At 46.4% G+C, this 12,490-nt stretch overlaps 2 protein-coding genes across 7 annotated transcripts in view; one reads left to right on the forward strand and one right to left on the reverse strand.

Moving 5' to 3' along the window:
* ERICH3 (glutamate rich 3) overlaps positions 1 to 1,141 on the forward strand; it is a 48,099-nt gene extending 46,958 nt beyond the window's left edge. For all 4 annotated transcript variants that reach the window (XM_069788384.1, XM_069788383.1, XM_069788382.1 and 1 more), the window contains one exon: positions 191 to 1,141. In XM_069788384.1, coding sequence (XP_069644485.1) covers positions 191 to 262 — 72 coding nt within the window. In that variant the 3' untranslated portion in view covers positions 263 to 1,141. The remainder of the gene's footprint in view (positions 1 to 190) is intronic.
* A 6,279-nt stretch (positions 1,142 to 7,420) lies between these two features.
* The window catches only part of TNNI3K (TNNI3 interacting kinase), a 90,940-nt gene continuing 85,870 nt past the window's right edge, over positions 7,421 to 12,490 (reverse strand). For all 3 annotated transcript variants that reach the window (XM_069788386.1, XM_069788385.1, XM_069788388.1), the window contains one exon: positions 7,421 to 8,877. In XM_069788386.1, the coding sequence (XP_069644487.1) occupies positions 8,801 to 8,877 (77 nt within the window). In that variant the 3' untranslated portion in view covers positions 7,421 to 8,800. The remainder of the gene's footprint in view (positions 8,878 to 12,490) is intronic.

The following is a 12,490-nucleotide window of genomic DNA, read 5'->3' on the forward strand; positions in this document are numbered from 1 at the left end:
ACCCGGCACTGGTGGCAGTGGGTGAGCCTCGGCAGCACCCGCTGGCTCTGACATCCTGGGTCAACAGCAGCACTCAGCTTCTCCGGTTAGTCTGGCATCTGCTTGTAGGAAATCTGTTAGGACAGTATCTCAGTAGCTCAAAGTTTAGCATGTTTTCTGTAAAGCTAATGTTTTTCTCGTTGTTTCGTAGGATGTTGTAAACCCAGATGCGGTTGTCGTGCCCTCGGTACAGCCCCAGGATGGGGAAGAAACTCCCCTCTAAGCTTTTTCTGCAGCTCCTTCAGTGCTGTGTCCTGCAACATTTACACAAATTGCTGTTGATTTGTGCCGGTTCGGATGTTCACTTTTTTATTGTACTCCTCGAGTACCACAACCATCTGTCACGTTTTACTAAAACAGCTTCTCAGTGTGCAGCAGACAACTGAAATAAGCCTGTATATGCCAGCCCAGGAAACAGCACTCCTTCGTAATTATGAAGACAGTAATTGCAAGGATTGTTCCACAGCTGTCATGTTTGTTTTTCCCAAAACACAGAGAAATATTGGACTGGCTGAACCTCCCCTCCTCCCCCAGGCACCGCTTGCTTCTGCCGGCTGGTGGGAGGGAGGGCTGAGGGTGATGTGCTGTATGTGTTTCCGTAGGACAAGTTGTTTGTCTGTACAGAGTGCTGGTGTTTGACTGTATCTGTGTCTATGTACTGACTGCATTTTTCTGTGTGTCATTTGCCTTTCTGAACTACAAACTCTTCACTGTGAGTCAGGCTGTGTCTTCATTGCTGTGTCTTCATTGCTGTGCATAGAGCACTTGCGCACATTAATGCTTTGGTAAGAGCATCTGGGGGTGTCCAGCAGAGATGTGGAACGGCAGGATCATGGGGGGAATGGTGGCTTCACATAGGGGGTTTTAGCTTGGGGGGCTGCCTCCACCCCACGTTACAGGCAAGCAAGCCCTCCAGCGTGCACGGGTGCCCCGTGCTGCCAGGTGGGTGGCATGCAGTGGGGGCTTCTCTTTCCTCCGGGATCCAGGCTTGTTGCTGGCCACACTTCAGGGTGTTCTTGGGACTTTGAAACGTTGAAAATTGTTAAATCAGACCAATTCTAATGTGTATTTGTAAATGAATAAAGCCTGGCCTTTTGCTTTTGCTGGTGTCAGGAGTAACTCCCTGGGCCCACAGAGTCTGTGCTGAAACTGCAGGAGGGGTGGTCAGTGTAAAGCTGTTTCAGCCCAGCGCTGGCTGCGGCTCTCCGCTGCCGGAGTCTCCCTTTCAGCTCTGCTGCACCGCCAAGGGCTCCCCGAGACCCTGCCGGGCCGCGGCGTCCAGTGCTGGGTGCGCAGCAGCCTGGCAGGCATTGCCGGTGGGCTGCAGGATGCTCAACGCCTACACGGGGGACTCTAACTGTGCTTTCAATGGGGAAATGGAACTGAAATGTGCAGGATTTTGAGTGGGTTGTTACTGTAAGTCACTTAAGATCAGTATACATGGGATAGGAAATTTAAATGTGATCAGGTAATTCATGTTTGTTCCCTCCTGTACTAAAGATGGTTGCATCTGATTTTCAGTCTGGATACCAGGAAGGGTTTTGAAAGAGAAAAGTAGGCAAAAAAGACTAATAATAGCTTTACAGTCCTCAGCAGTTCAAATGAAAGCATCGCATCAAGCAATCCTGAGTGCTGCGGTTGAAATGTTTGTTCTGTGCAAGATATGCAATATTTGTTTACAAAGCACGTATTTGACTTTTGACCATTCAACAACGGTCTTCTCCTTTTAATCAGGGAATGTCCATAAAATCAGAAGTGGCTTATTCACTGGACCAAGACATTTTTCAATGTTGTTCAATATAAAAAAAGTGCAGTAAATAGATAATCAGTGTTTACATACTCTACAGTTGAATACACCTGGTATGTGAAGTGTTCAGAATTTAAATTCATGCTAATGACCTTCTCCAGAGGTTTGTTTTTTCCGTATACACACGCACACCTGCACATTTACTTGGGTCTATAAAAGTACATGTACCGGTCTGTGTAGTTCCTTGAATTTTTGCAAATGATTTCACTGTAAGAAGAATACTTGCCAATCAAGTAGGGCCTGGTCTTCAGTATTTATCTCTGCTTTCTAACTGGATGACTAATGTTGGGTTGAATATTTGTGTCACAAAAACTGCATCACGCAGATACCTGTGGAAAGCAAATGCCTGTGGCTCGTGAGCATGACTGTACCAAAGCCATTTACAAATGCATGTTCATCCATGTGGGTTGCAATTCAAGTGTTGCAGATGAACAAAGGCAGAGGGAGGAGCGCAGGGATTTGCCTTAGCAGGGATTCCCTTGAAGGGTCAGGATTAAAACTAAGGCTGTACTTGGGCAGATCATGAACCACACTGGTTTATTTGACATTTAGCTGCTTAACACAGGATAAGAATGTGAGAGGGAAGAGGTTTGATTCATTTGTTGCAGGTGAGTGCTGGAGCGATCTGCAGAGCATCTCAAAATTAAATAACACTCTTGCTCTGCAAATGGCGAGCACCATTGCAGCGCTGGCTCTGTCGCGCTAAGGGGGCTGCAGCCACTCGTGCTGCCCGAGGCAGAGGTCCCCTCGGGGCTACGGCCCTGCCCAGCCGATTCCTTTCGAGGGGCTGCTCTGCGGCATGTGCTGAGCAATGGGAGGGCGACGGCTGAGCCCCCTGGGCAGCGCTGTGACTGAGGCTGCCCGGGGCAGGTGGTCCTCAGGGCTGGCAGCCATCGCTGAAGCCGGTTTCTCCTCCTGGTGCAGCCTCTCGCCAGCCGCCCGCCTGCACTCCCAACACTTGGGCCAGGAGGGAGGGTTCTGTCCTTGGGGGTAGAAGCTGCTTTCAAAGAAATCCGGCATTCAGAACACACTGAAGGTGGTTAGGTACAGTACTGAGTTTGCAGCAGCAGACGGCAACTTAACTAGATCCACTTCAGCCTTTTAGGAAAAAAGGCAAGTGTTGGTAACCAAGAGGCAGCTGAACTCCCAGGGCACTCTTGGGCTGCAGAAGATCTGGGGCATCAGGGAAGCCCCAGATGAACAATGCAGTAGTGATTGTAAGGAACTGGAAAGCTGACAATTCGTTATTTAAAATACTTAAAATATTTATAAATGGCACTTGTGTGTACGATTTTAATAATTAGGGAGATGAATCCTTTTGTTAGGAACATGCCGACTCATGCAAGTTCTTGTATTGCTCTAAAAACCCCCATACTTCAAGTACTTTGGTTTTATACACTGACGGAAAAAAAAATATCAAATTTCCCAAGAACACTCCATAATTTCTGAGCTTGTATTATATTGATGAGATCCTCTGTTTTCTCATTGTTCTTTCTGACAGCCATATTTACATGATAGATACAGGTGAGGTTTGATCTGTGGTAAGGAAACAGCCCTTGCCCTATCTTGACAGCTCACACCCCGTGATGTACTGGACGGTTTCCCCCCGCTCCCGTCCTCGCCTTTTCCCTCACTTGTTTTGCATGCTGGCAGTGCCACAGGTGGCTTGTTGGTGCCACACGGCTGTGGGGTGACATGAGCCAGATTTGTGCCTGGGACACTGCAGTACTGTTCATTTGTCTGGCTCCTTTAAGGCAACTGATTTCTAAAATGGTCAGAGGACTTGAACCAGATGCAGAACGGAGTTGAATTTGGCAGTTTCAGCTTCAGAGACCTGCTCTACTGCTGTTGGTGTGGCTGTTAAAGATGTACCATTCATGTACTTTCACAACATGGGTGTGTATGTCTGTAATGGGAGCAGGTGGAATTTTGGTAAGAAGCAAAACCATCAAAATAGATACTTTTACGGTTTTGGAAATGCTATCCATGGTAATTTCTGCTCTCCTATCCATTGCTAGTTAGTAATTAACTTCAAGTGAAAAAATGCAGGTGGCACTTAGGGAAAAACACAACATGTGCCAAAAAAAAGGAGACTAATTATTAAACTGAACATATGTGAGAAAAGCAAACTATCTAACAGTGTTGCCACCGGCAAAACTGAGTTTTGGCTCATCACAAAGGCTTTTTTTAACTCCCTAATCTGTCAGGTATTCTCAGTAGCTTGTCACCGGATGCTGATGATTGTTCCTCAAATGCATTGTTACTGGCTTACACAGCAGAAATCATACCTTGTGACATTACACCGGCTAAATAGATGCATTTCACCAGTTGAAAAACAATGCCAGCTGTGCACAATGGACACGGTATGAGAAAGATTGTTCGAGGTCCAGCTCCTGGAACCGGGCACCAAGCCTCTGGCGCCGCTAGCAGAGATGGAAGAGGGTGATGGTCACAGCCACCGCCTGGAAAGTTTGCCGCGGGGAGCGCCTTGCAGGCGGTGCGTGCATCTGTCTTGAACAAGCGCTCATGCTGCAAGGTGGGTTTCTCTGGCTGGGAATTTCCCGTAGTGTTTCGTGGGCTCAGCCATCCACTGCGACCGACCCCTCTGCCTGCCCGGCGGGGCCGTGCCAGCCGAGCCCCCGAGGTGGCTCTGCAGGGCCGTGGGCTCGCTGAAGCTGCCCGGTGAGCTGGCGGGGGCCACCCTGCGGGAAGATGCCTCCGGCCCCGGGGCAGGTGGCCATGGCACAGCCCTGTCCCACGGCTGGGACAGCACAGCTTGCCGCAGGGACGCCGGGCTCGCTCCTGGCTGCGGCACAAGCACTTGTTTTGTTGGACACCGGTTCCTTTTAATCTGGATCATCTATGACTGTGTGTTAAACAATCTGAAATATTGCCACAGCTAGCAGGTGCTGGCTGGTCTTAAAAGCAGGGTAAGAATCCTTGGAGCGTCTTATTCTTGATAAATATTTCAGTATGCTGGGCTCCTCAGGCTTCTCTGGGAACGGCACAGACTAATTTCATTCCCACAAACAACTGTAGAGCATGGTCTGTTCAGTCATTTACACTCTTCAGAGTTTTCACTTGTATTAATAACTGATCACTCCTATGAAACACGCTTTCCCCCCAAGCCTGATGTTTCTTCTGTAGAGACCAATTAACTAAGACACTGTTTTCTTCAAGGAGCCAGTAATTTTAATTACTAGTAAAATGATTTGCAGACAGTTGGCCTTGTAAAGAGCTTCCTAAACTATAAAAGTTTCGCCTTCAAAAGCTTTCTGATTTTTTTTTGTTGTTGTTTCCATGTGTCCACTTCTGACACTTTCTGAGGAGGTGCTCAGAGATCAAACCAAGCAGCTCGGGTGTAAGCAAGTACACAGACATATTAATGCAACTGAAGTCTCTTTTCCTTGCTCTATTTTCTGTTCTCTAATCCAGTTTAGTTTCTGGTTTTCAGGTACAGCTGCAGTATCAATGAAAAGTCATCACATGATTGTTTAAAGCAAGGGAAAAAGACACAGTGCAGAGGTATTTGTAAGAAAAAATTCCTGTTGAAAAGGAAACAATGCTGGAACTGATTTTTCAGATATGACAATTGATGCTTTCTGCTCTGTTAGTGTCTCTTACATGGTATGGAATATCCCTTTGGCCAGTTTGGGTCAGCTGCCCTGGCTGTGTCCCCTCCCAACTTCTTGTGCCCCTCCAGCCTTATTGCTGGCTGGGCATGAGAAGCTGAAAAATACTTGACTTAGTCTAAACATCACTTAGCAACAACTGAAAACATCAGTGTGTTATCAACATTCGTCTCATACTGAAACCAAAATATAACACTATACCAGCTACTAGAAAGAAAATTAACTCTATCCCAGCCAAAACCAGGACAACTTCTAGAAAGAATATGACGTATTTCCTCCAGTTGCAAAGAAATCTGGATGTTGTTTTGTTGCAGTTTGCAATGCGGACATTGAATTGTTACAGTGGAAGGACAACAGAATGGCTGAGTTCAGTGTGTGTTGGCAACATCGTGTTTGACCTGGAGGGTGTTAGCACCAAGGTCAGAACTGTTTGTTAGCAATGAACTGGAATTTGTTGAGGGGACATCCCCCCCCCCCCCCCCCCCCCCGTGATTTATCTGAGTGGGCAGAGTACTAATTTCAGTGTGTTTTACTCTTTTTCTGCTTTCAGGAACCAAAAATTGGAAATGATCAAGGAGGATGCTTTTAACCTGAACAAATTCCGGCTGTTTGCATTTTGTCATGCAGATGTGCCTGCCACTCAGCTCGGATGCTGCGGGGTTAGTGGAGTCCTTGTGCAGGGGTATCGCCTGTCTCATTACCTAATCGTGTTTCAAGCCATAAACTCCACAAATTCTATAGCCATAATGGGAAGTATTCCTGCCAGACAAGGAGTTGGCAAAATAACAAAGCTAATCATTGGTTTGAAAAGTTACCATGATGATTGATGATCTCCTTTGATCCATGGGAAAGACTGAAGCTTCCTCTTACTCCTTTTTATTAAAGCTCCTAGGGATTTGACATAGCATTGCCCATGTTGTGACACTGACTTATTGCTAAAGCTTTGCAAAGATGGGGTGGAGACTTCTCCACAGGTTTTTCCAGAGACATGCTCCAAGCAAATACCCACGGGTTTTTCCAGAGACATGCTCCAAGCAAATACTCATCTCTGGAAGTCGTGACAGTATCCAGGGAATTACAAACGGCTTTCAGCAGCTCCCTTCCAGTCATGAGCGGTGCTTAGTCCTCTGAAATGCTGGTTTGCACCCAGGGTGCTGCACTGATGCTTTCTTTTTTTGTTGCACTGAATTCCTCATTTTCACAACGTTTAGGCCTTAAACCGAGAGGGCTATCTAGTCACAAAAAAACTGGCTCAGCCTCAGAGAGGAAGAAGCTGCCATGGTGCATGTTGGTGGGATTCAGAGGTAATGACAATATTTTGTGAATACAAGTGTCATAGCTTTCTGAGTTGAGCCACAAAAAGGAAGACATGTGAGTGAAAGAGCTGGAAGCTGGAGCAGTGCCTTGCAAGGCCCCCTCACATGGCACTCCGTGTAGAACTGTTTTTCTCTCGCCAGGCTGGAGGAGGTGGCTCTGCCTTAGCCCGCAGACTGCAGTAAGGGCGCAGCGGCTGGCGCCGGAGCAGGGATCACTGGTGCTGGCAGCGGTCAGTCCCTCCCGGCCACGTGCCGAGGCAGCCCGCTCTTCTGCTCCTGCCGGGGCGCAGCGAGACAGGATGCTCACTGAGGGGATGGTTTTGCCAGCTGTACTTCTTATGGGGGTTGGGGGATTTCATCCACGGTCCGACCAGTCCCCTAGTGAGCTGCAGCCCAGACCTTTCTGCATGTTTCTTCCAATATTTACATTAGCCCAGCAGACTGTTGGTGTAAATGAGACTGCAACTCAAACATGAACCAAACAGAGCAGAAAGGAACTGCTGGGTGGTACCAGGGGCTGACAGCGGATCTGCAACACTTGACGTACAGCTTTATTTCCCTTTCTCCCCCATTGAATTTTCAGGAAATGAAACAAAACAAATGAAAAAAACACCTGTGAACCTTGCTAAGTGAAATCTTCCCCATTTTTATTGCTTCAGGACTGTGAAATTAATGCCATGCGTGGAAGGTGTGAGTTGGTAGAGCCTACTACACATTTATAGTTCATGTGTGTTGCACTGCACGATGCCTCATCACAGACCTGGGTTCAGGGATCATAGTTGTAAGAACCCAACATCCTGAATAATATCCACAGATCAACACACAGCAATTGTGAACACTGATTTCTACTCAGCCAATGTCAGCTCTGTCTTTGAAGCCAGTTAGGGAATACTATTACAGCAGGATCGCTTGCAGCTAGATTTTGCTAATTTGATAAAAGACCCCAGAAAATAACAGCATAATTAACTCTGTAATTGCTTCTAGAAGAAGAGTTCAAGTTCTCCTGCCCTACCTCTTTTTTTTTTTTTTTTTTAATTCCCAGTGATCAGAGTTGCTGTTGCAAAGCCCAGTCATGGCACTCATTTAGCTCAGCACGCGCTAGATGGCACTCTGCCGCAGTTGTACTTTTGAGTCAAAAATGCAACTGCACTGTGTTAACATTATCATATTTGTGACACAATTTTACATACTTTCCTTCTGTTTTAAAGTTTGTTTTGGAGTACCTGTGTTCCTTTTTGTAAGCAAATGTCAGAATGAAAGCTTACACTCTTTGGGAAAAACAATCACTCAAACCAAAACAAGAAAGTGGATAAGAAAACACAAATGTCTGGAAGAGTACAGTTAAGATGGCTACCCAAACATCTCTTTATTCTCAGCGAGCAGGAGAGCACCCAAAGATCAGGGCTCTGAAGAGCTGCTGTGCTGGGGACCTGCCTGAGCCCATGGTGATGAAAATGAGACACAGGACATGTCTGGGACTGCGGGGAACTAAAAAAAGAAACTAGATCTGGTTCAGAAGCTGGGAGCAGGAAAAACTTTGCCTCCACAGTGGCCTGGATGGTGGTGGGGAGTGACAGGCTGCTCCTCTTCTTGATGGGGACTGGGCTGGCAGCTCCCTGGCACCTACCGGTCAGGGAGGGGCTGATAGCCCCAAGCCTTAGTGCAGTCCAAGCTAAGAACATCTTGCCTTGGAGCTCTGAAAATATACCAGATGCATTTTTACTTTAATCTCTTCTAATTATTAATGCTTAAGATGAAAGCGCAGCATTCCTTGTGGACATTCACTTCGTTAAAGAATAGATGCACACCAGCAAAGAAACACCAACCCTCAAGCAGGTCAGCAGAGAAAGATGCTAGAGCAGAACTTATGACAGGGGCATTTGCCATCAACAAATAAAGCTGTTCAGTTTAGGAATCTTCATTGTAACACGCGATGCCTGGGAGTTAGACTGATACTGTGAGAACTGTTGATGGTGAGTCCCTCTGCAGGCGGACGGTTCATGCTGTCAGCTGCTTTCTTCAAAGCTGCCACTGCTGCTGCAGGAATGAAACCTCATGGTACTCATGGGATCCGACACATAGCCTGCAAGATGCAGAAAGAAGTTCATGTGTGGCTCAACATAGCAGCGATTCTCCCCCACCTCTCCCTGCAGTGACAATGTCAACAAAATAATGCGCATATCAGTTTGTGACAAATAGGCATAATCATGCTGATACCTTTTTGCTGACTGCAAATCTCCATTTAATATCATCTGCTGAGGAAAAATTTAAAAAGGAAGTAAACAGACCCTGTCATTCATGCAATGAATTCACAATAATCAAGCACAAAGAATGTGACTGACATAAAAACATGAATCTCAATGTTTTAATAACAGTGGAAGTTTGCCATTAAAAAAAATACCTTTTTGCCTTTCAACTAGAGCTTCGAAGGGCTCAAAATAAACCTTCTGATAAGTATTTTAAAAATATTTTAATTCTTGACACTACAAAGCAGAAAGCAACTGCTCTTGCCAGCACTGTATTCCAATGAGCTGCTCTAACAATGCCAAAGAAACCGGTCCTCCCTTTCCATGGTTTCATTGGTCAGCTGCTCCCACACTTCTTATTTTACTGTACTAACATTAAAAATCCAGTGGAGCCAACTCAAATTTCTTGAAAACTAGGCATTGTACAGAGATACTTAGCCACTTGGGAAGCAAGAGAGCTTTGAAACTGGAACACAAAAACTTTCTGGGGCACAGGGTGGGGTGGGAGAAGGGTTACAAAGCATTGCTAAGGCTTCTGCGTGCAGGATTCCTATTGCCAAACATAAAAGACACACAGCTGCACAAAATTAAGACTCTGGTAATTACAACAGTACTGACCAAGGCATCCCTAAGCTGTAATCCATAAGCAACCCTGGTTTATCTCCTAATCATGACACACTATGCTTTGAAAGCTGGCAGCAAAACTTTTCCTTAAGGGAATCTCACTCATATCCTAAATATGCTGGGCCTTAACGCTGTGACTGTTCTTGGGCATGGTGGATGTGCCCTGAATATTGGGAGGTGAAGGTAGCATGTGTCATCGCTGGAGCCAAAGCCATGGTGCATCACTGTGTATGTGAGGAACGATAGTCTCTGATGGGGCACATTACAAGAGCAGGACGTACTTTTGAGAACCTCTCCAGCTGTGGTGACAATACTTTGTACTGCGCTGCGGTGCACTGAGCACACTGCGGTGCACTGAGCACGCTGACTGTCCATTGCTCCACCATCACTTCCATTTGCCTTGCTGTTGCCACACAGTGGGGAACCTCTGCTTTAATAAATGCTTTCATCCTTCCAATCCCCTCAACCATATCCTATATATATATTTTTTTTCCCTTGTAGTGCCTGTGAGTTTCATACCAGCCAGGATCAAGATCACAAGGATACTTGGCTTGGTTCACTCCCAGGATCCCTTCTTGCCTGCCAGGGACGCATCTCTCCTCGGTTGGCTGGTGCCCTTTCCAAGTGCCAAGAGGGATGATGCTATGCTACGCCACAGCCTGGGCTTGCACTGTCACGTAACTGCTCAGTGAGTGCAGACGCTTCCTTGTGTTGCAGGACAGATTCTGTGCTGCAAGCTTTGCCAGGGCCTTCTCTGCAGCTGGGAAACTTTGGTGACTGTTGCAGCAGCAGCATGAGCTTGTCTGCCAGCGTCTGAGAGCTGCAGTGAGCAAGGAGAAGCCAAAGTCAAAGTTAAACTCCGTGTTTACACCAATCTTAAATTTTAGAGGATATACAGTTTTCTTTGGGCAGTGTGCATTTGCCTCATGTGATTTCACTGCTTTCAAGATACTGTTTAACTCACAATTTGTGAAACTTCCAATGAAGAGCAGGTGCTTTGCTTTCACTGAAGAAGCCAGGGCTGTGTTTATTTGTAGAATTTCTGTTTTCAAATACACTCAGTGAAGAAAATTGTTCACTATCACAAAGGCTCTTGCAGGCATGGGACCAGGGTGCTTTTGGGTCTTTTACTGAGAAAGGAAAACAGTGAATGTATTCTCTATTGTTTACAGACTGCAAGCGCAAATGAGGATAATGGAAAACATTAGGCAAAAAGCAAACAGAAAAAAGATCAAAATGGACATGAATGGGGAGAGACAGCAGTGAAATTGGTTTATGTGGCATAAATAAAGAGTGCAAATATTTGCAATCATTAGACCAAGCACTTTAACAAAAAAGGGTTCAGGGCTTTCTGTCTTCTGGTGTGCCGCTATGCATTGCAATGGCTTGATCACTCTACTGGGGTCTTGAAGCCTGGGATGCAGTCAGAGCAAGTGGTGGCTGGGCTGCAGGGTGCTTATGGTGGGCCTCCAGAGCAGCTGGGTTTGGTGCTTTGCAACAAGGGACAGTGATTCTGCTGTTCCTTGAGATACATATCCTGGTGACACTGCAGGACTCAACTTTGAGCTGCATAACCCTGCTGAAATGAAGTAAGCGGCAAAGAGTAGCTTTTCCAGTCCTGTTGTGTCTAACAGGCAGGATCTTCATTTTCCTCTGTACCACCCTGGCTTTTTCCATTGTTACCTGAGTTAGGGCAAGGCTCAGCTTGGCCAGCTCTTGGCTGCAATAAGCTGTGCTGCACCACAGTCCTGGCATCTGACCAGCAATGTGGAGGCCTGGCTAGGGCCACCTCCCTTCCTGCTCATATGCTCGGGTTCCCGCCTGTGGAAACTATGATTCAAGGAACAGGTATATTTGAAAATAAATCTTGAGGTCTTGTGAGTAGAGTCTGAAATCACTCCTTAATCCCACAGCTTAAATGCAGCCATGGAGAGTCTCTTCTCCACCAGCCCTCCATTCCCTTTTGTCCCTTTTTAATACAGACTTGAGAAACCCCCTCCAGTCTTGCCTGGATGGTCTTACTCTAGGAGGTCACTAAACATTTATGTTCTGTTCTTGTTTTCTTCCTCCTCGAGTTTTCCAGTTGCCAGGTACCTGATGAAAGCTGTGCCCCGAGGAACTGCTCTCTGCAGCTGTGGAATCCACATACAATAAGTAATAACAAAGTTTTTGTTCTTTTTTCAGTTTCAAAGGTCATTACCTCACTACTTGTTATGACAGCAACACTGCTGTTAGTGTTGTACACAGTAAATATTTATATGACCAAGTTTTCTCTTTTTCTCACCCAATGTGCTCAGTTCAGAGGAGGGGAGGGAGTGCAAAAGTCATGCTGAGGCCTGTGAAAAACAGCAAAGATGACAAGCATCTGATATATGCTTCAGGCAGAACAAAACACTGAATCCTCCTGGTGACAAAACAGGTTGGCAAGTGGCAGAAAAGGGAACAGATGCCAGGAGAGGAGTGAGAAGGCCCCAGGGCAGGAGACAGCAGCAAACTCTGAATGAGGGTGGCAACCCTGTAAAGTCAATGGATCCACTCAACACAGCTGCCATCTGAACATACAGAAAAATGTATGTAAGTATAGAGCATATAGAAAAACATAAGTTTTCCTTATACATGCTCTGCAGGCATGCCCTGGAGGAACAGAGACTTTATACAGCACAGAAGACCTCTGCTCCCAGCAAACCCAGAGAGACCTTCCTGGTCGGCACTCCTGGGTGGCAGCGACTGTGCTGTATGCATCTCCTTAGAAGTCTGTGTTGTCTGCCAAAGCCCAGCCCTGCTCCTTGGTACTGAAGATGTTGCTGTTGTTCTCCGCCATGTCAG

The sequence above is a fragment of the Haliaeetus albicilla genome, chromosome 8 (genome assembly GCF_947461875.1).
Source record: "Haliaeetus albicilla chromosome 8, bHalAlb1.1, whole genome shotgun sequence".
Taxonomy (NCBI): domain Eukaryota; kingdom Metazoa; phylum Chordata; class Aves; order Accipitriformes; family Accipitridae; genus Haliaeetus; species Haliaeetus albicilla.